A 27,321-nucleotide genomic window follows, 5' to 3' on the forward strand; every position below is an offset into this window, starting at 1 on the left:
TGCTCCACTCTTCCGCCATCTCAGCAGTCTCCGGTCTTCCCAGCTGACTTCTCAAAATAGACATCCAGGGCCTGTTCCAGCCACCTGCTCACTGCTGAATGACCAAGGAACTGTCCTCATCCCTGCAGCATCCATCAGCTTTGGCTCCCACAGTGGAGTTGCCAGATGGCTGCTGGGGGAAAAACCCCACAAATATTTTCTTTTGGTTCTTCTGGCTGGCTTGGAGGGAACAGAATGAATTGGTTCAGCTTTGACTGATGTAAGATGCTGTCCAAAAACACTCTAGAAAGCAGGTATTTTATGACTTTATTTGGAGAAATTGTTTGTGGGGAATTTGGAAGCCAAAACAACTGTCTTACTTACATAAGGTACCTGATAAAACAGCTTTGCACAACAGTCTTGAGAAATGGGCAATGGCTTGAATGTTAAAATACTTGAATTCTATGCTGCAGTTAACTTCAGTTAATCTTTATTGCAGTTAACTAAAGGGAAAAAGTCCCAGCTGGGTCATCTTTCCCCTGAGGTTTTCATGTGCTGACAGGAGACTGTTGATGTTGTCTCTCTGATCCCGCAGAAGGACACAGGTCCAGATTGGAATGCTGTGCAAAGTCTCCCTTTCTAGCAAGTAACAAACATCAGGACAAGCATGTTGTGGTTTTTCCCTGAAGTAGTTTTGTCTTTTGCCAGCAGTGCTTTCTAATCCACAAGTTGTGTCTCTGTTCTATAACCCTCTGTGGGGTTTTTCAGCCCAAGTTTGTGATTGACCTTTTTGAACCACAGTGAGAAATTTGCTTTGCAAGAGCCTGGTTCAGCTGAGCTCCAGTTGTGACCCCACTCTCTGTTTGTAGTTCCTGCCAAAGAACAAGGGAGAAGCAGGAGATGTGGGGAGGGATGTTCACACTACCCTGACTCTGTTGGGTTTTTTGACATCAGCTGTGGCAGTGAGGTTTGTGCGGTTGCTCGGGCAAACTCTTTGCTGTACACTCAAAATGCTGTTCCTTGGCTCCAGGGTTAAAGGTCAGAGAGCTGATGCCTCATTAAGCAGCCAGAGGAAATCTCATCCAGAGAGATTCATTAAAATAAGGAGCCAATTACTTGGAGGAAAGCTGAGTATGCTGGTGTCAGATGTGCTGGGGATGACCTGGCATTAACTTTCACGATTTCCTTAGTTTTGCTTCCCTTGTGCTGCTACTGGCACCTTCCACCTCAGTCCAGCTCAGCAGCTGGCCAGCATGGGAAGTGGTGGATCCTGCTGGAGGCTCCAGTTCCAGTTGGACCTCTGAGCTCTGTGGAGCTTCCCGAGGTGTGTTGTCTGGATTGCAGCAGGAATTCAGTGGTCCCAGAGGGGCTTTGGGTGTGACTGGCACATGTGGGACGATCCGTAAAGGGTGGCACCTGAGGAACTTCGCAACAGGGGAGGGAGGAGGAACTTGCAGCCTGAGTAGCAAATAATGGCAATTGAAGTAAATCACCAATATCCTGTGAACGTGGCAGAGAAGCATCTAAGCGGAAAAAGAAATCTCAAGGTGGGAAGAGTTTTGAACAATACTGACATTATAGAATGAGGAGAGGGGAACAGCAGTGCAACACTATGGTTACCTCCAGAAATTTTTGCAACTTCCCAACATCAAAACGTTCTGAGTTCATTAAGGTTGAGTTCAGCTGCACATACTCAGCTATCACGCAGCACTTCCTGTCTCATGCTCCAGGATAAATACCTGTTTTTAGAACAGATGATGCAAACTTTAAATAAACACAAGCAGACGTGTCCCCAGTTTTTTGCTGCAAGCGCAGCGAAATGCCAAGGTTAAAGCAGTTTGCATTTGAATTGTTTCTGACACTGGTATGTGACAAATGCCTCGTGGTGTAATTGTGTGTAAATTGATATTAATGTGCAGTCTGCAGCTGAAAAACTGAATTATATACACGTGATAGACTTCAATTTCCCTGTCAAAAAAACTACTGTAAACCTGTTGCAAACTGCATATTTTTTAAAATTCAAAACAAGGAGAAATCAAGAAATGTTAACCAAGTCTGTTACACTTTGGATGAGGGTGGTCTCTTTGATAAGATGATTTTATTTCCAGCCGGTGAGTGCATCTGACTCCTTAACATTTTAAGAATAACGAGAGCCCTCTGGGTTGTGGAGGTGGAATTACCTGAAAATCAGGAGCTGTTTGCCCAAAGATGTCTGGCAGCTGGGTCTCTGCAATCCAGGATTCTAATGGAAATAACTGCAATCTCACCTCTGTTATGTGCTACTCTAAATGTGCAGGCTGGGACCTGCTTTTCGAAATCCTCTAAATCAAGATTTTGCTTTTTGGGTGTGAGCAAACTCTTTCTGCTTTCAGTCTCCTGGATATTTTGGATGACAGAGGGGAATGTGCATTCCTGATACTGGAGGTTTAACTATATACTTCTTTCCTTGCTTACTCATTTTCTCTCTTTTTACCATATTCTATTCTGTTATTTTCTATGTTGGCCTTGACCATATGAACTAAAAGATGGTGCCGAAGTCCAATATTACACGACAAGTTGGTCTATTTATTTTTTTTTTGGGGGGGGGGGGGCGGTACTGTAAATAAATTGAATCCTGATGAGGTCTCATATTAATGATTTACAGGCAAAACTCCAGAGTTTAAAAGAGTGGGAAGTGGGAATAAACTAACCCAGTGAGATCTGCAAACATGTCTGGCAAGCCAGTGTGCATTGCAGATTTTGAGGAGTATGCTAAAACCTTTCTGCCCAAATCCGTGTACGATTATTACCGATCTGGGGCGGATGACCAGGAAACACTGGCAGATAATGTCGCAGCGTTTTCCAGGTAGGAGGATGATTGAAGGCTGGGGTGGGAGGCAGGGGGTGTAAGTTCTGCTTTATTGGTAGATCTGGTGCAATTTTAGATTTTTCTCTGTGAACAAAACTCAACTTTTCTGCAACTTCTTTCTATTTTAGCAAAAAACCCTCGAAGAACTGATTTTTCAGGACAACTCCCTCTCCCCTTTCACTCCTCCACCTAACATTTTCTGTCAAAAAGCAGTCCCTAAAATCCATTAGCACCATTTTAACTTTGCCTGCTTTTGGGTTCTTTTGTTAACAGAATTCTCTCCAGAGTCCTTCAGCTCTAATCTTTAATAAGCCAATGAAACTGTAATTTCTACATTTGGGGTTATAGTGCCAGCAAGGGGTTCTTGGGGTGAGGTTGTACTTTTTAGGTCCTTAGTCAGTTTTGCATTTTCCTTAGATTTCCTAAACTGTATTAGTTCCATGGCCTTGCCAGATGAGAGCTGCAGGGCCCTGCAGGAAGGAGTTGCATTTCCCAGCTCTGGGGTGAGCTGGGAAAGCCAGGGCTCAGTCCTGGGTGGCCCAGCTGTGCTCAGGAGTTTCCAGCAGGAGGTCAGCCCTTCACCAGGAGATACTGTAAATGCTGGCAACTGTCCTAAACCAGTTTTGACTTAGACTGACCCCCTGAACTGTTGTCAAAACCTGGGCTCAGGTCACCCTTAACCTCAGAAGGAGAAGATCAGCACAAAGTCAGTGGGCACTTGCTGTGGGGATTCAGTGGAAGTGTCACAATTGGCATCACATCAGTTGGTTCCCTACTCCCAAATGTCCCTGAGCAGGGCAGAGGGAAGGAGGCAGCTGGAGGCTGCTCCCCTCAGCCCAGCTGAGCCCAGTCAAGCTGCTCAAACAGCTGCTGACATCTCCTTCCTTCAGGGGCTGTGTTGGTGCAGAAGTTTAACCCCCTGCTCTTGTCTTTGCAAAGGCTTTGTCTTTAGTTCCTCTCAGTCTAACAAACCAAGCCGTGATTTTCCTGGTTTATCCTTAGTCTTTCTCCCTCCCTGCTTTGCTTTTCTGCAATCCTACTCACCGCTCCAGTTGCTTTTCCACAGCCTATGGGCCATTCAGCTGGAAATCTGATGCAAGTTGAAGGTTGTAGAAAACTCTGTGATAATTCATTTAGCAGGATCTCCAAGGGCCCAGAACCTTAATTTTAAGGACACACATAGAAAAGCTTTATAATGTCAAGGGAAGACAACTTGCCTCCACTGCTTATTCCAGACCACCTAGCTCCATGCGGAAGCTGCCATCACAGAAATTTCCCTGCTCAAACACAAGCCAAAAGATTGCCCTGAGGAGTGAATAGGAGCAGGAGGGGATGGAGTAGGGCTCACTTCATTTTTATTGTACCTTTTTTAATGCTTCCAGATGCTCTGATGTTACTTGCCCTCATAAAACCAAAATGAGACGTTAAGGAAAGGACACTCCAAGGGAGTACTTGCAGGCAATAAACTGCGGGAGCATTGAAGGTTTTACTTGTAACCGCTGAAGCTAATCACGATGAGGGGGGATCTAAGGCTGCCAGAGACAGCCTGACAAAGAGCTGGACACGTCCCTTGCTGTGCTGGCATCAGCAGAGCTGGGTGTTGGCAGGGACATAAGGGCAGCTCTGCTCTGAAGCTGTTTCCTGCCACAGGGATGGATTCCTCTGATGAGACCTCCTTACATGGGGCTGGTTGCCTGTGGGGTTCAGGCTTACCTCATCTTTCCTGACTCTTCTGTCAGATTTTTGAAAAAACCCTCCAGTTTTAGGTTTTCAAAACTGTGGTGTTTGCAGGCAGCCTAGGACTGAAGGAGATGCTCATTAGCAGTGCCTTGAATGGCCTGAGATGTTACAAGAAATCAGTGACATTTGGTGTGGCTGAAAGTCCCTCATTTGGTGTGCTGGGCCCCTGCCCCTCAGCAGTGTGGGCATGAAGGGACTGGGAGGTGTTTCTCTCTTTGCTCTCCCTCCCTTTATCCCTTTATATTTATCTGAAATAAAACAAGATCTCATTTTCTCAGCATGTGGGATGCTGCCATTAACAGTCCTTAGACCATGTTTGCAATGGCTTCCTGGGAATACGTCTCTAAAAGGTAGAACCTGCCATAAAGGCTTCATAATATTTTGGTTTATGAGACCTATTTGACAGAAGGGACTTTGAAAAACCTTTCTTTTTCCCTTGGATGCTGTTGGGAGAAGCATGGTCCTGCTGTTGCAGATGGGGAAGTGCTGCTCACTCTGACCCTCACATAGTCCTGATGTTTCTGCTTGTTCCTGACTGCAGCTTGTAGGTAAATATAAAGTCAGATGGACTTTACACCCCTGAGGCACAAAGATCAGCAAGTTAGATAATTTTGTGAAAGATAGGAGTATGTTCAGCTTCGTTTTCCATTGATTTCCACTGTCAGAAGCTTAGTTGCAGGGTTCAGTCTGATTTTTAAAGTTTGCAGTTTCTTAATTATTTATAAGTTTAAATGGAAGAGAAAGCACAGAACTGAACCAGAAGCAGGAATTGTTAGCCTGTAGCTTTATGGTGCAGGATTATTCAGGTGAGGTGTAATGGTGGAAAACCAGTGCTGGATTCATCTGTGAGTTTTTTGGTGGTTTTTTTTTTTTTTTTTTGGCAAACAAATGGTTTCATTTCTGAAGAAATAAATAGATGTTATTAAGAACTAATATTACTATTGTTATAAAGAACTAACCCTAATGGATGGTTGTGTTGTTGGATCCTGCAGTATCCTTGGAATACTCCATGCAATTTTTGGAGCAGCACAATTCATACCCATTGGATTATAAAATGAACGTCTTGGCCTTTTGACCTTGAGGTACTTTGTGTAATCAGATACCAGAGTACAAACTGCTTCCACAAGGACAGTGTTTAAGATGAGTTTAACACCAGGTACCACAACTCTCCCCCAGCTCCCAGTTCTTCTGGGACTGAGGGAAGAACCAGCACTCGGATGTTGACAGCAGTGTGTTCCTGTTGAGGCCAGAGAAGTATTTATTATTTCTTATTCATAGTTCTCAAATGGCCCTGGCAGAAGTGAGGCATTAAGGCCGGAAAGGATGATTTGGGATGGCAGAGCATATGTCATTCCCTGTGGTGTCTGCCTGCCTTCAGCCTGGGTTTGCTCTGCATCCTGAAGTGCTGAGTGTTCTCCCAGCCCCGTCTGGAGCTGAGATCGCCTCCCGAGTTGTCACAGAAGCGAGGGGCCTGAATGGAGAAGAGATTTTTGTGACAAGGTCAGGACGCCTTTAGCTCGATGGCATTCAGGAAATCAATCTGGAGTCTCCCCTCTCGGCATGCCAAGGAAGGGGGAGGTCGGTGTGTGTAGGAGCAGGCTCCTGCTAATCCGCCCTGCCACGGAATTCCCAGAGGCCTTGGGAGAAGTTGCCTTGTTCTGTCGTGTGCAAGGAACAGCAGCTGCTGCTTCAGCAGTGCCAGCTTCAGTGCAGGCTTTCTGCAAGAGTGGTGTCACCTTATGGCAGTGAAGGGCATTAAAATGGCCACAGAAGTAATCTAAACATTGGTTAAAAAAGCAAGGCTGGGAGTGCGACTGGGTCACTCAAGTGGGGGAACTTAGGGGGAACAAAGGAAAGGAATGCTTAGAATAATAATTTAGTTATGCTGTTGTGATGTCTTTCACCTCGGATTCCCAACGCACCACGAAAAGAGTGCGGATGGCAAGACGTGCTGGGGGAAGATAATTTTCCCCAAGGAAAAGCATCTCTTGCTTAGCCCGGCTCAGCAGCAGCCCCTGCTCCTTCTGAAAGGAAGCGAACTCTAGGAGAAGAGAAGGGCACAGCAAACTGGGTTGGGTTTATGATAGAGGCTTGGCCTGAGCGGTGTGTCTTTTCCCAAATGTGCTTCTTGCCCTGCAGCATGAGGGGATTTGGGACAACTTGGGAGGAACAAGAGGAGCTGCTCGAAAATATGGTGCAGTTTGAAAATTTCAATGTTTATCCTGGCTGAAAGCAGCCAGAAAGCCGCTTGCCCCACCGCAAGATAATTTACAATCAGAAATTTTTTTGAGCGTGGAGAAAAAAGGAAAAAACCCAAAAGATTAATCCCCCTTCATTCCTTTTAATCCTTCCTTCAGAACAGCTTTTAGCTGAAGTTGCCTAAATCGGCAGTTCTCGCTGCCTTCCCCACTGCGGCATCTCCCGCTTCCAGCTGGGAAGAAGGATGCATTCACTCTCAGTTGCTGATTGCAGCACACGAGTGTGGACTTGGCTGGGAAAAGATGTGGGTGATGAGGAGAGGATGAACTAAAAAAAAAAAAAAAAAATTAAAATTTCCAAGTTTTTATCCAAAAAATGCAGGAAGTGTTTCACTGGATGACTTGGAGGAAGCAGGTGTTGTGTGGCAGCCGAATGAATGTGTGCCCTGGTGACTGGGAAATGCTGCCTGTGAGGTTTCCTTGCTGCTGTTAAGGACTTTTCCCTGTCCAGACAATGCCTGGTCTGAAGTATCTGTCAAACTCAGAGCTGGAAACACCCGAGTTTCCAAAGCAAGATCAGGTTTTATTAAAGGATGATGATACTCAGGTAGTGAACCTGTTTGGTGTCTTTTGTGGGACCAGTCAGTTTTGGATCAGGAGCACTGACTGGATGTTGGTGCACAGGATGTGACCTGATAAGGGATCTCTGCTTGGGACTGCGTCATTTTTCTTGCATGCACTGCTGGGAGGATTTTGGCTCCTCCTGTTTCTCTTCCCAGCTGAAAGCACCACAGGGATGTTGTACCTCAGGACAGACCCTCACAGGCCAGCTGTGGCAGGTAACAATCTGACAGGTCAGAGAAACCAGGAACCTGGGGAACAGGGAGATGCTTCACATCCTTTATGCTTTTGGGTTTGGCTGCATAAATGAGCAAGGTTATAAAGGGATTTTTGTTTTCTTTCTTTGCTGGGAAAAGATACCTCAGAGCAGAGTGGAAGCCTTCAGAATGAGAATTAGGGAAAAAAGGGAGAGAAAGAAGTCATGTTTTCTTTGTCCCACCCTCAGCCCATCCTCCCCTGAAAAATAACAAAGTGTTACAATGGCATGAAAACAAGTGTGAGGAGATGTTCCTGCCTTGTGTGTCTTGGCACCGAGCAGCACAGCTGACTTCCACAGCCACACATCTCCTTCCAAGCATCATAACCATCCTTCTCCTCCCTGGGGAGCACTGCCTGGAGAGCTGGCACGGCCCCAAGCTCCAAGCCTCCAGAAAGGTGGGTCTCACCCTGGCTCTGCCCCAGGCTTTTTGGGGAAATGTCTCTTGATCTTTCTATAAAACAGAGATTTTGTCTTTTTCCCCCGGAATTGTCATTTTAATACACAAGCTCAAGCTCTCCCCTACTCCCTGTCAGAGGGTAGCAGTGGCTCTGGTTCTCTCTCCATGCTGGTAATTATGTTATTTTCAGTCTCGAGCATTCTGGTGCTGAGCAGTTGCTCAAGTTCAGCAATATTAGACCATACATTTTTAATTCTTCTCTGTAATTACAGTTCAGGGGTCATGGGAGCCCTTTCGGAGGGAGGGAGGTCGGTCTCAGTGAGAGGTTGGTGCTTGCAGGGAGGCTTTGGCCAGCCCCAGGTGTTGCACCCCCTCTTGTGGCTTCTAGTGGTGGCAGTGCTGTGACAACACCTGGATGATGGAGGAAAGTCCCATGGCACAGGTATCCCCAGGAATGCAACCCTCCTCATAAAACTTTGGATGTTATGGTGGCTAGTTGACCCCGTAGTAGGGATCGTGATCTCGTGATGCTGTTTTGTGTGGGGAGGGGAAAAAAAAAAAAGGTGAATTTCTGTGTGTGCAGATGTGGTGTCCAGCCTGGCTGCAGTAAACTAATTTTAGGTTAAGTGTGATTCAGTTTGCCCTGGTTTGGAAAAGGGAGTCCCAAGCATGCAGGCCAGGCTTGTGTTATCCAAAAATCCCGTGTCTTTTGCTTCCCTAGTCCATCGAAGGGATAACTGAGGGTGGCTGATGACTTCTGCCATTTGCACACAGCGTCTGGCACCCAGTACTGCCTCGAGGCTTTCAGGGGCCTGAGACTCACCTTGAGCCTCATTTTCTACAACAATGTTTGCTCCTGTCTTCCCTTTCAAACAATACCAGCCAATAACGTTATGGGGGTCTTTGCCTCTTTCACCCTCCGTGCCCTTTGGTCCCTTCTTGCCTGTTTCCTCCAGGTTTTGTGCCCTGCAGGGGTTTTGCTGCAGCTCTGGATGACACAGTGGGATTCTGTGACCGCAGGAAAACCTGCTCTTGCCCATTGGGAACTGTGAACTCCCCCCACGCTGCAGCCGTTTGAAATTCAGTTTATCTGTGTGTGTGCCAGGTGGAAGCTGTACCCCCGGGTGCTCAAGGACGTGTCGGTGATGGACCTGTCCACCTCTGTCCTGGGGCAGAGAGTCACCGTGCCCGTGTGCGTGGCCGCCACCGCCATGCAGCGCATGGCTCACCCCCACGGAGAGACGGCGACCGCCAGAGGTGAGCCCTGCCACGGGGTGGAGAAGGACAGGGCAGGGCTGTGCCTGCTGCCTGGGCTGCCCAGCTGGCTCCTGCGTGGATTTCAGCTACTGCTCGGGGTAACCGGGCTGATTGCCGTGTTTGTTTCTTACCGTTTCACTCGCCTGAGTGTGGTTTCTCTCTCCATGAAACGAGGGGAAGGGGGGAAATGAAGGATGCAAGAGGGAAATCATTTGTCGCGTATAAAAATGAAAATATCTATCTACCTACCTATACATTCTGTGTAACTATAAACATTGTCACAGCGATACTCTTCCTATCAGAGAATTGACTCTAGGAATTCTGCAGCCTCTGTTTGCCTGGGAAAAATCCTTGCTTTGAAGAGAGCTCTTTGAGAGCATCCCAGGGAGGCAGTGAGATAAGGGCCCCTCTGGGCTAGAAGCTGCACAAAGATGTTGCCAACACAGAGGCTGCAGCTTAAAAGGAAATTAACCAGAATTCAGATGGGGGACTGTCGCCTACTCCTTTAACTCCAGCTGTAGAAGGCACCAAATCTGAGGAAGAGGTAGGTGTGGGCTCTGCATTTCAGTGCTCCAGTGCTGAAAGGAAAAGAGTAGAAAACTAAAAAGTGATATTTAAAAAAAGTAATCCTGTGCATGGTTGGGTTATTCATCTAACAGCGTTTCCATGCCCAATGCAGCAGATACTGGTGTGAAGCAAGCCGAATTCTCAGCCCGGCAGCGGGAGCTGCTCTCAGTTCTCATCGTGTGATGTGCGCGGGGGTGGGCTACAGCACAGCCTCCAGCGCTATCCCTGAAAAACACACCTCTCCAATTTTACACGCGGCTTGGGGCCGCGTTTCTCCCCTTCCCAAGGGCTTTATTGGGAAGCCGACGCCGTTTCCCCATTTGTAAGGGCCGGCGCACTCCACGCGATGGCGCTCCAGCACCTCGGATGGGTTTGGGAAGGGCCGGCGGATGCCTTGGTGCTGTCCCGTCCTCTGGCAGCTCCTGCGGATCACTTCTGGGCCAGGTTGTGCACGGAGGAAACCCCGAAACATTAAATGCAAACATATTAATGCAATGGTGAGAGCGAGATTTGAAACACAAAATTCATGGATGTTTCTTAGCAAAAATTCCCACCGATGCTGCAGCCTGGCCGTATTTTAAGGCATAAGTCCACAATGGCATGCAAAGTTGAGTGGTACAATAAGGCTGAGTACCACATTTTCAAACTTTAACACATGATTATTGCATTTAATGTTCCTGTGTTTTCAAGCTGGGCCAGCTCACTGTACTGGCACCAGTTGGAATGTGTGGTCCAGTAAACTTATCCATTGGAGCTGGTGAATTTTTTATTGCTTTCAGAGGAGGGCAGTATTAAATCACACCCTCTGTATTGCATTGGCATGTGGGGTAGAAAAAAAAAATGGCTTTGGTTTTGTGCTGTTAGAGGTGGAGTGGGACACTCAGTGCCAAGATTTTGGTTTGACCTTCTAAGATGACAGGAATTAGCTGTAAAATACACATTTGGCTTAAACTTGGGGCACTCGGGATCAGGGGGTTTGCCACATCCAACTTCTCATCTGTTCCAGAGGTAGCACAGAGTTTAAGTGAGCAAACTGTTGGTGGCTTTAATTCAGCTTCTGCTTCAGCTGCACTGGTTTGCACAAGCCAAGGAAGTCTTATCCATAGTCCTGTGGCTTCTGCAAAGCCTGGCGTGCTCGCTCCATAAGCCTGGCTGGTTTTGGCTGAGGTGTGCAGGAAGTGCTGTATGAGGTGGTGCCTCTGCCGTGGCCATGATCCTTGAGGAGCACAGTGTGGCCTGAGTCCTGCCCCTTCCCTGCCCGAGCCCTGGCCTTGTGTTGGGGCAGAGCAGCTCCCAGAGGAGCCTCCCTGTGTGCCACGAGTCTGCCTGGCCGGCCTTGAACCTCAAGACATAACCCTGGTGCACACCAGGCTGACCTGCAGGGCAGGGTGCTGAAGAGAGCAATGACAGCTCGTTCCCTGAAATCCTGGTGCGTTGAGAACAATGCGTGAGGGATTTCCTGGAGTGACAGCATCTCCAGGCAGGTTTGCCTGTGGTGTAGGGTAAATGTCCCTTCTAGGGACAAGGGCATGTCACGGTGTCCCTTAGAACTCCCTGCCCTCATAACTTCTTGCTCTGAGGCTTGTCAGGGTTTTGGGGGTTGCTGCTTCCTAAGGGATGCTCTCCTATAGCAACCAAGCTGGTGGAGAGGAGCGTGCACCTTCCCAGAACAGGACAGCTCACATGAAACACCCCTTCACGGGCAGCTCTTTTGCATGAGTAAAGGATCTTTTCTAGGAAAAACATCCAATTGTCATTTTAAGAGTTGCTGGTGACAGGCCAGCCAACACCATGTAAGTTATTCCAAAGGTTAAGTGACCCCACTCTGGGCAGAATAAATTGCAGTCATGGTCAAACCTTGGCTCAGCCTCAAATCCAGGTTGTAGGATTTACTTGTACTCCTCATAGCTAGACTTTAAAATAATAAATTAATTTTTTAAAAAGTCTATGCTGGCTGTTACAAGGCTGCTCTTCAGTTTTCTCTGACAGATCTGAATGTAGCAGGAGTTCTTCCTTACAGAGAAAGCTCTCTTGTCCTTGAAACAATTTCATGCACTTTGGCAGTTGTCCCAGTTTTTCTAGGTCTTCCTTCAAGTATATTTCCTGGCATTTTAGTTGTAGCTCATCAGTGTATGTGGCAATTTTCCAAAGAATGGATTTTCTGTTCAGTAGAAACTAAAAAATTGGGAGGAAAATTGTTTTGGATTAAGTGAAATGTTTCATTTGATCCAAAACATAATTTTTTATTTCATTTTCCTACCGGCTAATGCTTTTAGCTATAGTTCTGTTTTGAAACAAAAGTGTCAGCTCAGGAGAAAACATTTCCATTTTGAAAAGATCAACACATGACATTTTGACTTAGGTGTTTTTTTCTCATCCTTCCCACTCCAATTTCAACCTCTTTGACTAAAAATATTTGCCAAATTTGATGAATAATCTTAGCCACTAAAGAGCAAAAGGTTGTTCTCTAAATACTTTTCAATGGAACTCTTCTGATTCTATGGGATCTTTTTTTTTTCTTGCTTGTCCATCAGCGGATTCACTGCTCCTCCATGCCAAGGCATTCATTTGCCACGCTGACCTCATGCTGAGCTTGCAAACCAGTGTGGTCCCCGTGTCAACAGGACCCACCTCGACTACACTGACTCAAAATCTTGTGCACCATCCAGCTGCTCAGCAAGAAATAGCAGTTTTTTGCAACATTAATTGATTATAAACAGATTTGTAGCACTCTTTTCTTGAGATTTGTGTTTATATTTCTGCGTGTTCCATATCGCACTTACTGGGTAGTTTAAATTCCTGTGTTTGCACCCCACGGCAGCATTGCAGTGCCTGGCCTCTCCATGACTGGCTGAAAATCAGGCTGAGAACCCGACTGTTGTCTTGGCCAGGTCTTTTGAGAACTGTCACCGACAGTTGCTTATGGGCTGAAGTTTTTGTGTTTGCCCTCTGCAGCCGCACTCGAAGCATTCTCCAGGCTGCTGCTGAAGGAAGGATTTCACCATCACCTGTGATGTGACTGCACTGTTTGCTTTGCCAAATGGAGAACAGGAGTATTGTCTGGAAAGCTGTTTTTTATGCCTGTCTTAGCTGAGTTTCTGGCAGCTCTGTCGTTCCCACTAGAGAGGGAGCAACACCTTTGTTCCTTTGGCTCTTAACAGGTTGCTACTGTGCTTTTTATCTCTGTGATGCTGCTGAGCACTGAAGTTTGGGCTTCTTGTGCCCATCAGACATGCTTGTGACTGGGAAGGAGGGATTTGGCCATTTATTTCATTTTTGCACTCAGCCACAGTGCAAACAGCGGGACTTTGTGCCCACCTGTTACCTATGAGGTGATCAGAAGATGAGGTTAATTTTGAGATATGAAAGTGGATATCAACCCAGAGTCATGGAGAGGACAATATTTACATGGGACAACATGGCCTGGGCTGACCTGGCCTGGATTCCCCCCCAGAGTGGCGTGACCAGAGGACTTTGTGCTGCAAGTGCACCCAGGCAGCCTGGCATGCCAGACAGATCCCAGATCCATTTTGGCCACGTGTCCCTTCCCCTCCAGCCCTCCTGCACAGCTGACAAAACGCATTGTGTCAACAAGAGGATGGCAGGCACCGCTCGCACGCAGGGTTTTGTAAGGGCTGAGGGAGGAGAGGCTGACAGGGATCTCTCAGCCAAGTGTGGTTTGTCAAGAGAGAAATGTGAAGTTCTTTAAACAATTCTGTTTCTGGGGAGATACGGCTCCAGGAACGCGGCTGCTGCTCCTGAGAAATACCACTGTGCCAAAAGGACATTGTGTTGATCCCAAGGAATGTCCTCTGGCCCTTAGCTTGGGGACAGTGGAGTCACTGGTGGATTCTGGGAAAAATGCCTGCAGTGGGGCAGTTTGACTGCTGAGCTTTCGAGATGCCCCTAAAAGGGAAATGATGGGAATTTGCCCAGCTAGAGGAAAAAAGCAAGTTCCCATTCCCATACAAGGTAACCCCAACAAAATCTGCAAGCTTGAACTGGGCTCCTCTCCAGTGCTCTCCCTGAAGTATTCTTCCTCTGAGCTGCCCACAGGGACAAATCCCCTACCCTTCCCAAACCACGTAAGGAAGTGATGCCCCATCAGCTGGGGGAGGATGCTCTGAGGCTTCAGGATGAAAAAAAGGTCACTGCTCTGTTCCCCACTAGAGCTCCCAAGTGCGTCCTGTCCCATTTGTTGCTACGTAAAATACTTCAGTTGAGTTCCCTGAGAGTGAATGGCTTCAAGCTGCCAGAGGGCAGGTTTGGATTAGAGATGAGGAAGAGATTCTTTACTGTTCTGTGATTCCATGGACTTCCCCAGCTGCCTGTGTGTGGCTACTGCTGTGCTCTCTGCGCTGTCATGAATCCCAACAAGGGTGCCTGTGTCCTTTAGGCAATGCTCAGGATTAAAAGATGACCTGGAAAAAAACCCATAAAAAACAAACAACTCAGAGCAATCATGAAATGGCATGAGGAAAGGCTGGTTTACAAAAACATCTCATGCTTAAACTCTGGCAAATGTCACATATTGCAGCAAGAGCATCCTGTGGGAATATGGCTGTAGTAGGACTGATTTGAAATAATAAATAATTTGCAGCACCCCAAAAGCGAAGTGTAAAATCCAGTTGTTAGAGGAAATGAGTTGCTTCTGTTTTCTACAACTGCAGCTAAATGTGTGAGAAGTGGGAGTGTATTTTTTTAGAGAAACCTTATTTAAGGTAGGAAAAAACCCCAACCAAACCTGGCAGCACTTCAGGTCTCTGTATCTCATGGTTTTAGAAGTCTAGAAATTTGCCAAATAACCTTTAAAATGATCAAGATCAAGCACAAATCGACCAAAACTGGAACTGGGAATTTCTAAGACTTTGAAAAAACGTTGTCTGTGAACTTTGGATTTGCCTGAGAGATCTAAACTATGTGTGTTGAGCTGGTGCTTCACCAGAGAGCTGTGAACTTTACAGGAGAGACAAGGGGAATTTTGTGAGCATGCTTGCATGAAAATGCCATAACCCCGTTTGGAATGGCTGAACTCTCATTGAACCAAACCGCTTAAACCTAGTCTTAAATAGGAGAAAAGCATTATTTTCTCTGTTACTACATATGCAGCTAAGTTGAAAGGATATGGTAATATACCATGATTTATATCTTCTCTTCACCAAAAATGTTTTATTGTGCAGTTTCTAACTACATTTTTGCTTTTGCAACCACAGGGCTGTAGGGGTAGAATTGGGAATAAAAGGAAGAACTGGAAAAAAAAATGGATACCTAAAGGCAGATTGAACATTTACATTTCTCCCTTATCTGATGCGAGGGTTTTGCAATTCCTGGGTTCTCAACCCTCCCGTGCACTCCTGACATAGAGGGAGCTCTGTCCAGTTATTTAAGGAGAGGAACAGAATGGTTATGAACTAGAGAGGTTTGGGTGATTTCTGCTGTATTTCCAGTGAAGGAAAACTAGCTGGTGGCCCTGGGAGGGTGTAACCAATTTATTTGAATAAGCTGCTCATAAGTTTCCACTCCAAGAGGCTTGTAATCCTTATTTAATAAAATGTTGTCATAAAGACCACTTTTTAATTCCTCCATGGGCTGGGGATGACGTCTTGAGACAGAGGTCCGTTTACATTAAAAATATGCATACTGTGGTAGACCAAGGAAAACAAGGTTTTCTATAACATTTTTGAGTTTTGCAGCATGTTTTCCTTTATTTTACAATAAGTGACAGATTACTCCAAAAAGAATAAGTGATGGATTCATAAGAACATACCTGTATGAGGTTAGCCGGTGCAGCCTGGGTTGGCAGTGCGGAGGGTGATTTTTGGGAGGCAAGATGCGGCAACATTCGAAAAGCTGGAAGCCTTAAATGCATTATTGTAGCACTCCTGCTTAGAGACTCTCACTCTGTGTTCCTCTAGCCTGCCAGGCCGTAGGGACAGGGATGATGCTGAGCTCCTGGGCCACCTCCTCCATTGAGGAGGTGGCTGAGGCCGCCCCGGCCGGCCTCCGCTGGCTGCAGCTGTACGTGTACAAGGACCGGGCGGTGACGGAGTCGCTGGTGAGGCGCGCGGAGAGAGCCGGCTACAGAGGGATCTTCGTCACCGTGGACACCCCGTACCTCGGCCGGCGCATCGCCGATGTGCGCAACAAGTTCCAGCTCCCCCCGCACCTCAGGTACCTCTGCTGCCCGTGTGGGACTGTGCCAGGGCTGCTGGGGGAGAAGTGTGTCCTGGGCACTAGTTCTGTGGAGTTGTGCCTCGGGCTGGGATCTGCTCTGGGTCACAACTAAGCTTTCCTGGCTGTTTGCACACTGTCAGGGAGGCTGTGCTGGGCAATGTGAGGCTGCAGGCTGCTGAGGTAAGAAATACGGGGCATTTCTTTATGCACGTGGCAATGTATTCTTGGCTATCTTCAAACCTCAGCTGGGCATAGCCTGGAGTGACCTGCTCTGATGTTGAGCTGGGATCCAGCCGCAGAAAGGGCTGGGTTCTGAAAGGGGCCTGGACTTTGTGGGCCAAAACTCCCTTCCAAAGGATGTTATGGTTCCTTCTCTGTTGTCCTGTGACACTGCTCTGGATCCAGGGCCATATTGCTACTGAGTGCAGAGCCCCTTTTTGAGCAAATCAACCCTTCTTTTACTCAAATATAGAAACATGTGCATACCAGTCTTTCTGAATTCTACATGAGGGCGATTTTTACCCTAAAGTGTGTTTTGGGACATTTTGCGTCTCAGAATTTCTGGCATCATGATTGACTTCAGCACTAATTCTAGTTCCTCCCCACTGCAGGGCCAATGAGAAATCCAACTTTAACAGAGTTTAACCAGAATTTTGACCTTACAATGGTGTTTAAGGGTGCTGATTTGCCTGGCCTTTTGTGAATATGAATTGATAGATTGTAGAGACTTCTTTGATAAGCATATGCTGAAGTGCTGGCACAGTTCTAGCAGCCAAGGACTGGCTGGAAGAATATTTACTTGATGGGATAGCCAGCACTTAAAGCTAAAAATCTTGTGAGGTTCTTGCATGTAGGTCTTGGTAACAACCACAGTCTACCATGGCACATGTTAGAATTATTTAGAGCATGAAAATGAACACAAAAATGGAGAGACAGAGGGAAAAAAAGAAAAAGACAGCTTAATGTATTTTGAAGCAGATAAACTTTGAGGTGAGTTCTGGGTGAAAGCAACAAAAAAGCAAATTCATTTCAATGAAATTGAATTGTTCTATGTGTCCAAAGACTGTTGTGTTATACTATACACACACTGTATGTCACATGCACTTAGCAAGAATCACATCTGGAGGCTTTTCTTAATTTCCATACTGTTCAAAAGGAAGCTAAGCCATGGGGTTCTGCAGTGAATCTGATTCTCTATCTCACCGGCAAAACCCCCACCAGAGCTTGGGTGTTGGCTCTCCCCCATGAGCTTGTACTTGCAGCTAAGAGATACAAGTTGACAGAGCAAACTGAACTCTGCCCTGATTTCTGTGTTAAAGGACAGTTTTAGGAGGAAAGCAAAAAAAGCCCTAACACATCTAACATGAAAATGTACCACACTGGTATCTGTATGTCCCACGTTGCAATCGTGCTAGAGATCTGTGTTTGACACATTATCAATACACACTGACCTTTTACTCTACAAGATAAAATTAAACAATTATTTAAATAGCTTATTTTGGGGGGGCAGTAGAATTTTAAGGCCTGGGGTTGCGGTGTTCTTGAATGTCCGAGAACCCAATGACATTTGAGGAAAGTGGGAGAGCGTTTCTGAAGCACTTTGACCCTACCTGCCCAAATATAACAAGGTTTCGAGTGAACCCTGTGAAATCACATGAAATTGGAGTAATCCTTAAAGGTTCCAATTAATCGCTGCAGATTCCCGAGCGCCGCTTGGGCAGCGCTTTGTTGCGGAGGCCGCGGTGAAACTCTCCTAGTGCGGGGCTCTGCTCATTTATGTGATAACTTTTTCTTGGCTTCGGGTTTTCAACAAAGTTTCAAAGCAACAACAAGGTGCCATTGTGCTCCGAGATGTATGTAAGGCAACATTCATCCAAGTGTTGATCTGCATTTTCCAGGCCAAGAAAAACAACAGTTATTTATATAATCTTATCCGTGGTTCTGTTTTTCTCTGGGCACCCCACCCTCCACAAACCAACAGCTGAAAAGCTGGATCTTGCTGAGAGCTCGCTCCTTTCTCTTTTGCTTCTGGGCCTGGAGTTGAACAGAAAAGCCATGTGAAATGCTGCTTGTTGCAGGCATGAAATCAGCAGTGAAACCAGCCAGGTTCCATGCAAAAACACTCATGCACTTCCCAAAATGTGAAATGTGAGTATTAAATAGCCCAGTGTGGAACAGGACACAGTTTCAGAAGAGCAGGGCAACTGGGACATGGATGTGCTAGAACCTGTGAGATTTTGTTGCTGAAAACCCCAAATAACAGCTAATGCTTTCACATGAGCTTCCTTTCCTGCCTACATTTTACAAGGAACTGTACAGAAGGGACACAAGGTAAACAAGCTGGCTGTTGGCCTTATTGGACAGATGAAAATTCTGCACTGTTTGCAGGGCTTCATGCACATCCACCTATTTCATGGAGCTTAAGAAGACTTCATTTCCTCCTTCTCCCCTCCACCTCCCTGATCCCCTATTTCTCTCATAGCTGAATTCCCTGGATTTGAAAAACAACAAAACCCAACCATATTTCTTTTGCTAAAGTAGGACTGTTACCTTGGGCCAGAGAAACTTGCCCCAATGTCATCACAAAACCATCACAGAAAGATAGAAAGGCTTTGGTTACAAGGGACATTAAAGATCCAGTGCTCATGTTGATTATCAGATACTTTATCAGCCAACAGTTCTGGCTCACTGAGGACTGGGATCTGACGTGCCAGGACCAGCTGGTTTTGCTCCTGCCCTGCAGTGCAGCAAAGCTTTAACTCAGGTATACCGAATGCTGGCATTTGGGACCGAGCGTGGCTACAGCGAATCTCCCTCAGACTATTTTTCTGTGTCTTCTGTCACTTTAGATTAAAAAACTTCTCCAGCAGTGACCTGGCAATTCTCTCGGGGAAAGACTTTGGAGAAAACAGCGGGCTGGCTGTGTATGTTGCTGAGGCCATCGATGCCACCATCAGCTGGGAGGACATCAAGTGGCTGCGGGGGCTGACCCCGCTGCCCATCGTGCTGAAAGGGATCCTCAGGGGTGTGTAGCTCTGCTGCTTCCTGGGGGAGGGCAAGGGAAGGGCTGTCACTTCTTTCTGCACCCTTAGGAACCCACCAGTGGAAGTGGTTGTGGAAGCAGCTGCTTAAATAAGTGCCTGGTGCTGTCACCAACGCCGCCATTAATATGATCGTGCCAATAATTTTGCAGTGGACAAAATCATTCAGCAAAAGAATTTCTTACTGATGAGTTCTGGAACAAAACAGAAAATAAAGGCTAGCTACCAAAGTGGCTGCTGATCCAAAGGGATAAAATATTCTGCTCCACCACTTCAAACTACTTTTCTGGTCTTATTTCTTAAAGATGAAACCTTTTTGTGTTGAGGTGAGGCTCTGGAAGGCTGAAGCCCTAAGGTGGCTTTGCATGAGCTGACAATGGTTTTCTTAGTGATTCCCTGATTGTGGTGTCTACAAGCTCCCACTTGTGGAAGGACACATTCTGTTTGGGTTTTTTCCTAGCTGACGATGCCAAGGAAGCTGTAAAGATTGGGGTAAATGGGATCCTCGTGTCAAATCATGGAGCACGACAGCTTGATGGGGTTCCTGCTACTGTGAGTACTGATGCCAGTATGCTCCAGTAATCTCTAATTTTCTCTGCCTTTTGGCTTCTTGTTTCCTTTCTCTGAACATGTGGAAGCTGGAGGACAAACCTGGAATAAGTGTTCCCTGCCTTAAGCCATGAGTAATAACCTCTCTCCCCTTCTCTATGTATGTCACATCATACTCTAAGTCAGACGCAGCCTTTCCTTGGTAGATCAAATGGGAAAATCTTTCAGAAATTTTTTTCCACTCTCCTCTTTCATTTCGTCTTTCTCATTCTTTTATGAAAATCCCTCGTTGCCATTTGCAGCACACTGAAAGTTGTATTAGGGTTGTTTTTCCTCTTTTAATATTCTTTGGAGGCTTCTGAAAAATTACAGTTAAGGAACAGCTAAAGGCAGAATGAAACTCTCCATTTTTCTCCTTTCAAGTATTTTCACCTTTGGAAAAGGGAGAGAGTGGTTAAATTACAGTTTTTCCTTTTTCCTTTTCCTTGTCGTGCTACCCCATGACTTTTCCAAAGGTGAAAGGGATTTGAGAATTTCTCAGTCGGCAAAAAATAAAAAAAGTAAAGGAAAATGAAAAAGTATGTGCTCAGGATGAAGGAAAAACCCCAAAATTCCAGTCATCACTCATCTTGCTTCATTTGGTGTGGGAAAGCTGCACAAATAAAAAGAGAATGAAAGAGGAGAATCAAAGCCCGGTTGTGCCTCTCTGAGTATTTCCAATATGTTCTCGATGAAAACCCTCCTGTTTTCCATGATGGTTCCCTGAAGGGAGAGAGGAACAGGTCCTCTTGTCACCTCCTGGGAAGGTATTCCCCAATTTCATTGCCGGTATTTAAAACTCTTGGGCAAGCCTGTGTGTGAGGTAATCCAACAGCAACAATGTATAAGCTTGTTAAAAACATCATTGTGAGGAACCGGTGAGAGCTCAAGAAATACAAATTATTTTTTACAGCTGCAGTAGAAGAGAAATTTACAAGCTCCTCGTTAGGGGTTACTCCTTTGCCACACCACAGGGCAGAGGAGAACTGCTAAAGCTGATGTGTTCCCTGGACTTACGGTACAAAGAACAACACTTCAGAATGCTGCTTTTATAATGTGTCTGTATCAGATCATGTTAAATGGTTCTGATTTAGAAACATAATAATTTGCTTCAGTTTCGTGGTGTTTCAGATTGTGACCTGAACCCAGGCTGGTCAATATTTCTAGTGTCTAGTTACACATTGAGGAAATCTATGTTTTAATTATGGTTTGCATCATGCTTTAGTTATTAGAGCACTTTAATGTTGGTACAGTTTGTCAGGATGTAGAAAGTGGTCTCTGGATATGGAAATAGATCCAAAATATGTCTGGCAAGAGAGCAAAACCAAAGGGAGGGGGAAATCACGGCAAGTGCCAAACGTCAAGAAAATTTTAATCCAAATCTAAAAACAAACTGCACTTTCAAGTCCCCCCCCCCCCCCCATCTTCTAGTAATTTTTATCCATTAGAAAGGAAATTAATTACATCCGTATTTGAAAGACATGAATTTGTGTGTCTTTTGTCTTACTTCCACACACTGTTTCCAGTCTTTTGAATACTTGGCTTCTGGTGGTGTTCCTTTCCTGATTTTCATGAATAGGAACTATTTAGGTGGCTGTATTGGAAAAGTTGCCCTGTAATTAATGCTCCAGGCTTGAATTCAGGAGGCTCATCCTTTCTTTGGGACATCTCGCATGGCAAGAGGAATTACTTAATTCCCTGGTTACTTACTTGTCACTTGAGAACAGTAAAAATACTTTCTCCACTTACTTGTATCATTGGTGTCGGGGATAAGCTGAGAAAGGGGATGAGCTCAGTGAAAGGAACACACATGTGCATTAATGAAATTATTTCCCACCTTGCTCAAAACTTAGAGGAAAGTTGATTTTTTCTTATATTAAGAAGTTTTTCTCTATAGTCATTCCAGTAATTAGATGCATTTTCAAAAGGCAAAATACATTAATTAAAATTTTTCAGCCAACTCTTAAGTTCCTCCAGGCCTGTGTTTCTCTCACTCCTTGTCTATAGGTACAGGGCCTGCCTCTGGGCTCCTGAGCTGGCTCTCAGGATAAATGAATGGGAAATTTAAACAGGGAAGCAAAGATGATTATTTAAAAAGTGAGCTGATTCAATTTCATCCCCAAACTAGTGAAGACTGGAAGTCTGAGAGGTAACACCACCAAAAGACTTCCTTAGTGCAGCTGTTTCGTATTTTCTGCATAAGAATCAGATACTGGCTTGTGTCAGATATGTGTCATGGAGTCAGATGGACATTCTGTGAGACCCTGCTGATCCTCGTTCTGTTTTCGTGACTCTCCAAATGTATTTGACCTTTGCATGTACCTTCTACCCTGCAAAGTCACTGCCGGTCCTCAAGACAAAGCTGTGTTGTTTGGGTATAGATTTAGGCATGCAACTGCTCATTAAGCTGCTGCAAAGCTTGCATCCTATGTGGAAGAATTGGCTTAAAAATAAATAGAGTTTCAGGAGCAGCCAAGCTGTGTTCCTGGTTTCTCTCTTTTAGATTGATGTCTTGCCTGAAATCGTGGAGGCTGTGGAGGGGAAGGTGGAAGTGTTCCTGGATGGTGGTGTAAGAAAAGGCACGGACGTTCTCAAGGCATTGGCTCTTGGTGCCAAAGCTGTTTTCATTGGGAGACCTGTCCTCTGGGGACTGGCTTATCAAGTAAGTGAGGATAAGCTCAAATGCATGACTTTAGATCCCTTGACTCACTGCGTAGCCTTATTAGAGGCACATATGTGTGTCTGTGTGCACAGAGGAGCGTGTTTGTGATGTGTCTCTGTGCATCCAGAGCCTCTGATTTGCTATTTGCTAAAATTTGCCATGACCAACTCCCAGTATTTATGTTTGCGCATAAAACTTTTCTTGGCACATGGATATATGTCTATACCTACACACATATACGTACACATAATAGTTCACATTGTCTCCTAATCTCCCAGGGTGAAGAAGGAGCAAAAGAAGTTCTCCAGATGCTGAAGGAAGAGTTCCGCCTGGCAATGGCACTGTCAGGTGGGACATCAACATTTCCCCTCCATAATCACATTTTCTCAGAGCTTTCATTTGCCCCAGGCAAGATGCTATAGCAACTTGCATGAGGGGAATGTTTGCGATCTAAACAGGTTAGTCTATTGAGAAATGGGGAAAAGACTTGTTACCTCTGCCTTATAAATGGGGAACTGGGTAGATTAGGTGAAAAAATTATTTTGGGGGTTGGTTGTGGGTTTTTTGTTGTTGTTGTTCTTGTTGTTGTTTTGGTTTTGTTTTTTTTTTTCACAAGGAGAGCAATAAATCCATAGAAAAGTAGTGGCAAATCTTTGGTCGCTAAGGGGTGGGTTTCATCTGACAGAATGTAGATTTTTATGAGGCAGAAAAAGAAAAGGCTTAAAGTGGGTTGGGAAATCAGGGGCTTGAACTGATCTGCAACTTCCCCTCCAGGATGCCGGAGAGTAGAAGAAATTGGCAGGACACTGATCCGAAGACATCAAGGATTGTTTTCCAAGATTTAGGTCTGAAGACTCTTGCCTTGTGCATTGCCTGTTGTGCTTCCAGACAAAATCCAACTGCATTCCCTCTGTGGGCCTCCTCCTCCAATCCTGATGGAGGGAATGCTCTGCTCTGTAGGAGATCACTTGCTGAAGAAAGAACTCAAAGCAAATTTTACAGGTGTTTCCAAATTTCACGGACTCTTAAGGAAAGCTGCAACACTGGGAGGTGTGATTAGAGATGGGCCTTTATAGAAGACCAGCATAGATACTTCAATGTGTTTTGCAACAAATGCTGACAATTAATTTCCATGCCTGGGAGTAATTTAGCTGTTAAAGTGAAACTATAAACAGAAATGTTTTGATAGCAAACAGAAATGCTGAAATTTAAAATGCAAAAGATGCTTCTTGCTCACTGTTTAGAGAAACCAGACTGTGGATAGTAGAGATTAAATCTTGCTTTCTTATGAACAGAGTGTCCTTTCCCTAGTGACTTTATAAGCATCTGGGCTTGTGGCACGTAGGCTGTAGGAGCCCAGAGGACTCTTCATTGTAAAGAACCAAAGAGCAAAGCAAAATTGGGGAAAACTGGGGAAATTCAGCTGTTTAAGTGGCACAAGCCCCTCTGCAATCAGACAGCTGTTATGTGTGTGTATTGGATGTATGTCAGATCGTTGGCTAATGCAAATCCCTGCAGCCCAAACTGTGCCAGCTGCATCCACCTGGAGCTCCAAGCCACATTTTTCACCTGGATTGATTTGCTAACAGTGGCAAGGGAAGGCTGATGCTACCTGGGAGAGTTTGTAGAATTTGCAGCCATGTTCAAAAGGGAAACGTGAATAATTGAGGCATTAACCCCTGACTTGGGAAGAGCCTAGTGGCTCTATTGAGTTTCCATGCAAACTTCTAAGTCAGATAAATCTTAAGTGTTCTTCACTCTGCTCATGATGAGGATGTAGAGACACGCAGGATCTGTGCCTCTGTTCTCTAAACAATCCAAATATCCACTGAATTCAGGAGAAATTTTGCAACTGCACAGAGCAAAAGAGGTAAGACTATACTGTTGTCATCTTAGGTAAAACCAAGGGCAGCTCTTCACCTGTCTCACTGCCCTTGCAGTTATGGCAGTTTTACAGGAAGCAGGGAGAGGCCACACAGGTTTTGAATATCTTGCTGTGAAAATTTAATGTTCATTTTTAAAGAAGACTAAAAAAAGAGAAAAAAACCTCAATTTTTTGGTTTCACTGACATCACCAGCTCCACCATTTGTTTCCCATCAGCCTCGTGCATTCTGACTCTCCCGCTTTGCTCAGTTTGAAATATCCCTTACTGAGGTTTAGAGGCAGCTTTGTAATGAAATGATGGAATATTATAATGTGAACTAAAGCTGGGGCTGGAACTCGAAATGGGGAGAAAACCCAAAAGGCCACATGCTTGCCCTCCAGTTGTAAAATTTGTACTCTTATTTACTGCAGAACATGGTCTGTTGTGTGAGAGTTGCGTAGCAACAAAATAAAGTTTATCTGTGCAAGGAAATATGAATGTTTCTCAGAGCACAGAGAAGCATAATTTCTGCTGTTTACTGCACTTATCATATCTGTTGCAATGTGGACTCTGTCAGATGTCAATTACAGACTAACTGCAGCAAGACTGTTTATTTGAGATAATATAAATGTTACTTAAAAGACAGGGGCATAATATCTTATGTTTACATCTTTAAGATCTATTTCTAAAGCTCAGAAGATGCAGTTTCCTGTCCTTGCCCCAACCAGATTCGAGGAAAGTTCTGAAACACTGTGGTTCAATAGAAGTTCTGATGGTGAGGAAAGCGGTTTCGTTACTTGTGCGTAATTCACTGTTCCTAGTTCCTCTGGGATAAGGGGTTTACATTGTTTTTTCCTGCCTGTTATCTGAGAATCATCTGACTGCCTTCCAGTTCAACCCTAGTAAGACTAGACAAGTATTAAAAAACCAAAATTAGAGCCAAATACTTAAAGGCTGTGAGACTGTTAACAGAAAGTAAATTAATTTGTCTGGTAGAGTTCTCTTTTTAAAATATTCCACAATGAAGAGAATTTCTTTTGATTTTGAGACACCCAAATACAACTACTTTTTGAAATTATTAAATTTCTAAAAAAAAGGTAGGAATTCTGTTTGGTTTGGGTTAAAAAGCCTAAAGACTGAGTGCCCTCAACCATTTTAATAGCTGAACAATGTCCAGGCTAAGGGAAAAAAAAATAAATCTATCTGCACACTTGCTTCATCTGGAGAAGCTGAGAAAAAGCCAGAACACACAGGTGATAGTAGATCTTTCTATGGTTTGTGAGAGTGTTTCTGAGAAGAACATAAGTAACATAACCAAAAAAAAAAAAAAAAAAAAAAAAAAAAAAAAAAAAAAAAAAAAAATTGGTCTTTGTGAAGTATGTTAAGTAGAAAATTATTTGTCTTAAGTAACAAGTGAACCCAACAAACTTTTAGGAACAATTAGTCATAGTTCTCAGATCCAGGCACAGAAGTAAAGGGGAGCAGAAGTGTTTTGCATTTATGATGCTTTAGTGAATTGCCTACCCAAATGTCAAATAACAAACATGATGGGTTTCATAGCAAAATCATTTTCTGGCTTTACTTTGGCTCCATATTAAGTCACAAATACAAAGAAAAACTATCTACATAGAAAAAAAAAAAACTAATAAGGGGAGAACAGTGAGTGATACTTCTGTGCCCAGAAAGACAGCACTCAGCTAGTGTGCTGGGTACTGAGAAAAATCCCAACTGGTTTGGGAGGCTGGTGAATGATCAGTAGCTGAATGGGGTTCTCTAACCACCTCCCAAGATGGACCAGGAACATGCCCAGGAAAGGGAGATTGCAGCTCTTAATGAGAAAATATTTATCACATGTTTTGTGAAGAGAGAAGAGACCCAAAGCAAAACCTGAGGGTGTGAAAGAGAAGGATGATCCTGTGCTTTTGAGGAGAAAGTGGGACTTCCCAAGAGGCTCAGATGAGAGGCAGGCTCTTCCACACTGATGTTTTATGTTCAGTTTGCATGTGGATCTCTCTGCTGCTGGCAGTTCAGAGGTTTCCCTTTTTGGAAGCATTGCTACAAAGTTGTGTCCTCAGCCCCAGTGAGCTCCTGGAGGGTTAAACCCACTGAAGAGTGTGTAGAAGAGGGTGGCATTCTCCACAGGATATGTAGAAAACACTCAGGAGGTTTGAAGAGGCTTCAGGCCTGCTTTGGGATCTCAACGGCTGAGATCAAGACACACATTTTTAGCACTAAGTTCTGAAGAAATTGATCTGTTTCAAAGTGGCAAGGTCAGTGAAAGAGCCTGTTATGTTTTCTGGACAACTGATAGATCACATCGAGGCTGGACATGCAGGGAGCAGGGTTCTCCTAAAGAAACAAAGCAATATCCTCCTGAAAAAGCCCACTCTGAGCAGGTTTGGCTGTGCTGGGAACATGTTTGCCACGAGAGCCTGGCAGTTTAATTCAGCAGAGGAGAGCACAGAGGTGCAGGACTGCAGGCGTGGCTCAGCAGATGGCAGGAGTCAGCCGAGGGTTGGGAGAACATTTGACCTTTCAGATCAAACGCGGAGGAGGAGGTTACTGTAGCTTCAGGACAGATTTTGCACTCTCTCCCTCTCTCACTTGCCTGTCAGTCCTTTGAAGCAGAGACCTGCTGCTTTTCGAATGCTTGGAGCGTGCATGCAGGGTGGAGAATCCAGTAAGTAAATAATAGGAGTCATAATTCAGTGCACTGAAGCTGAGGAGCTGTGAAAGACATGATCTGTTTTCTTGTGACCTCCACCTCTCGCTGTGACTCTGGGACACGTTATTGTGTTTTATTTTCACTAGTGGCCAAGTCAAACAAATAGCTGTGGAGCTGGTAAGAACTCAACCCCCATCCCCAGTTTTTCAGGTTGAGCATGAAACTTGTCTGTCTTACTGGGAATTTCTGAACATAAATAAACAGACACTTAGAGTAACTCGCCTTGATAAATGGGCAGTGTAGGTTGGGGCCTGCTGGATATGCAGGCGACTCAAAGATGAAGCAGAGCTGGGGAAGTAGGCAGGAATGGCTCTGCTTTTCTTGGCTTCTCAAATGGTTTTCGGGCTGAAATCAAATACTTGAGTGCATGAGGAAAGCTGGCTTCTGAAGTCATGATTTT

At 45.0% G+C, this 27,321-nt stretch overlaps 1 protein-coding gene across 1 annotated transcript; it reads left to right on the forward strand.

Moving 5' to 3' along the window:
- The first annotated feature begins 2,685 nt into the window (after positions 1–2,685).
- Positions 2,686–26,164, forward strand: HAO1 (hydroxyacid oxidase 1). Its single transcript, XM_066177849.1, has 8 exons — positions 2,686–2,824; positions 9,148–9,299; positions 15,782–16,037; positions 18,890–19,065; positions 19,542–19,633; positions 22,173–22,331; positions 22,610–22,679; positions 23,106–26,164. Exons 1-8 carry the CDS (start codon positions 2,688–2,690, stop codon positions 23,174–23,176), a joined length of 1,113 nt encoding a protein of 370 aa, XP_066033946.1. The 5' UTR covers positions 2,686–2,687; the 3' UTR covers positions 23,177–26,164.
- The last annotated feature ends 1,157 nt before the right edge of the window (positions 26,165–27,321 follow it).

Source organism: Chamaea fasciata, unplaced genomic scaffold (genome assembly GCF_029207755.1).
Source record: "Chamaea fasciata isolate MVZ Bird 193981 ecotype frontalis unplaced genomic scaffold, bChaFas1.0.hap1 SCAF_3, whole genome shotgun sequence".
NCBI classification, from domain to species: Eukaryota; Metazoa; Chordata; class Aves; order Passeriformes; family Sylviidae; genus Chamaea; species Chamaea fasciata.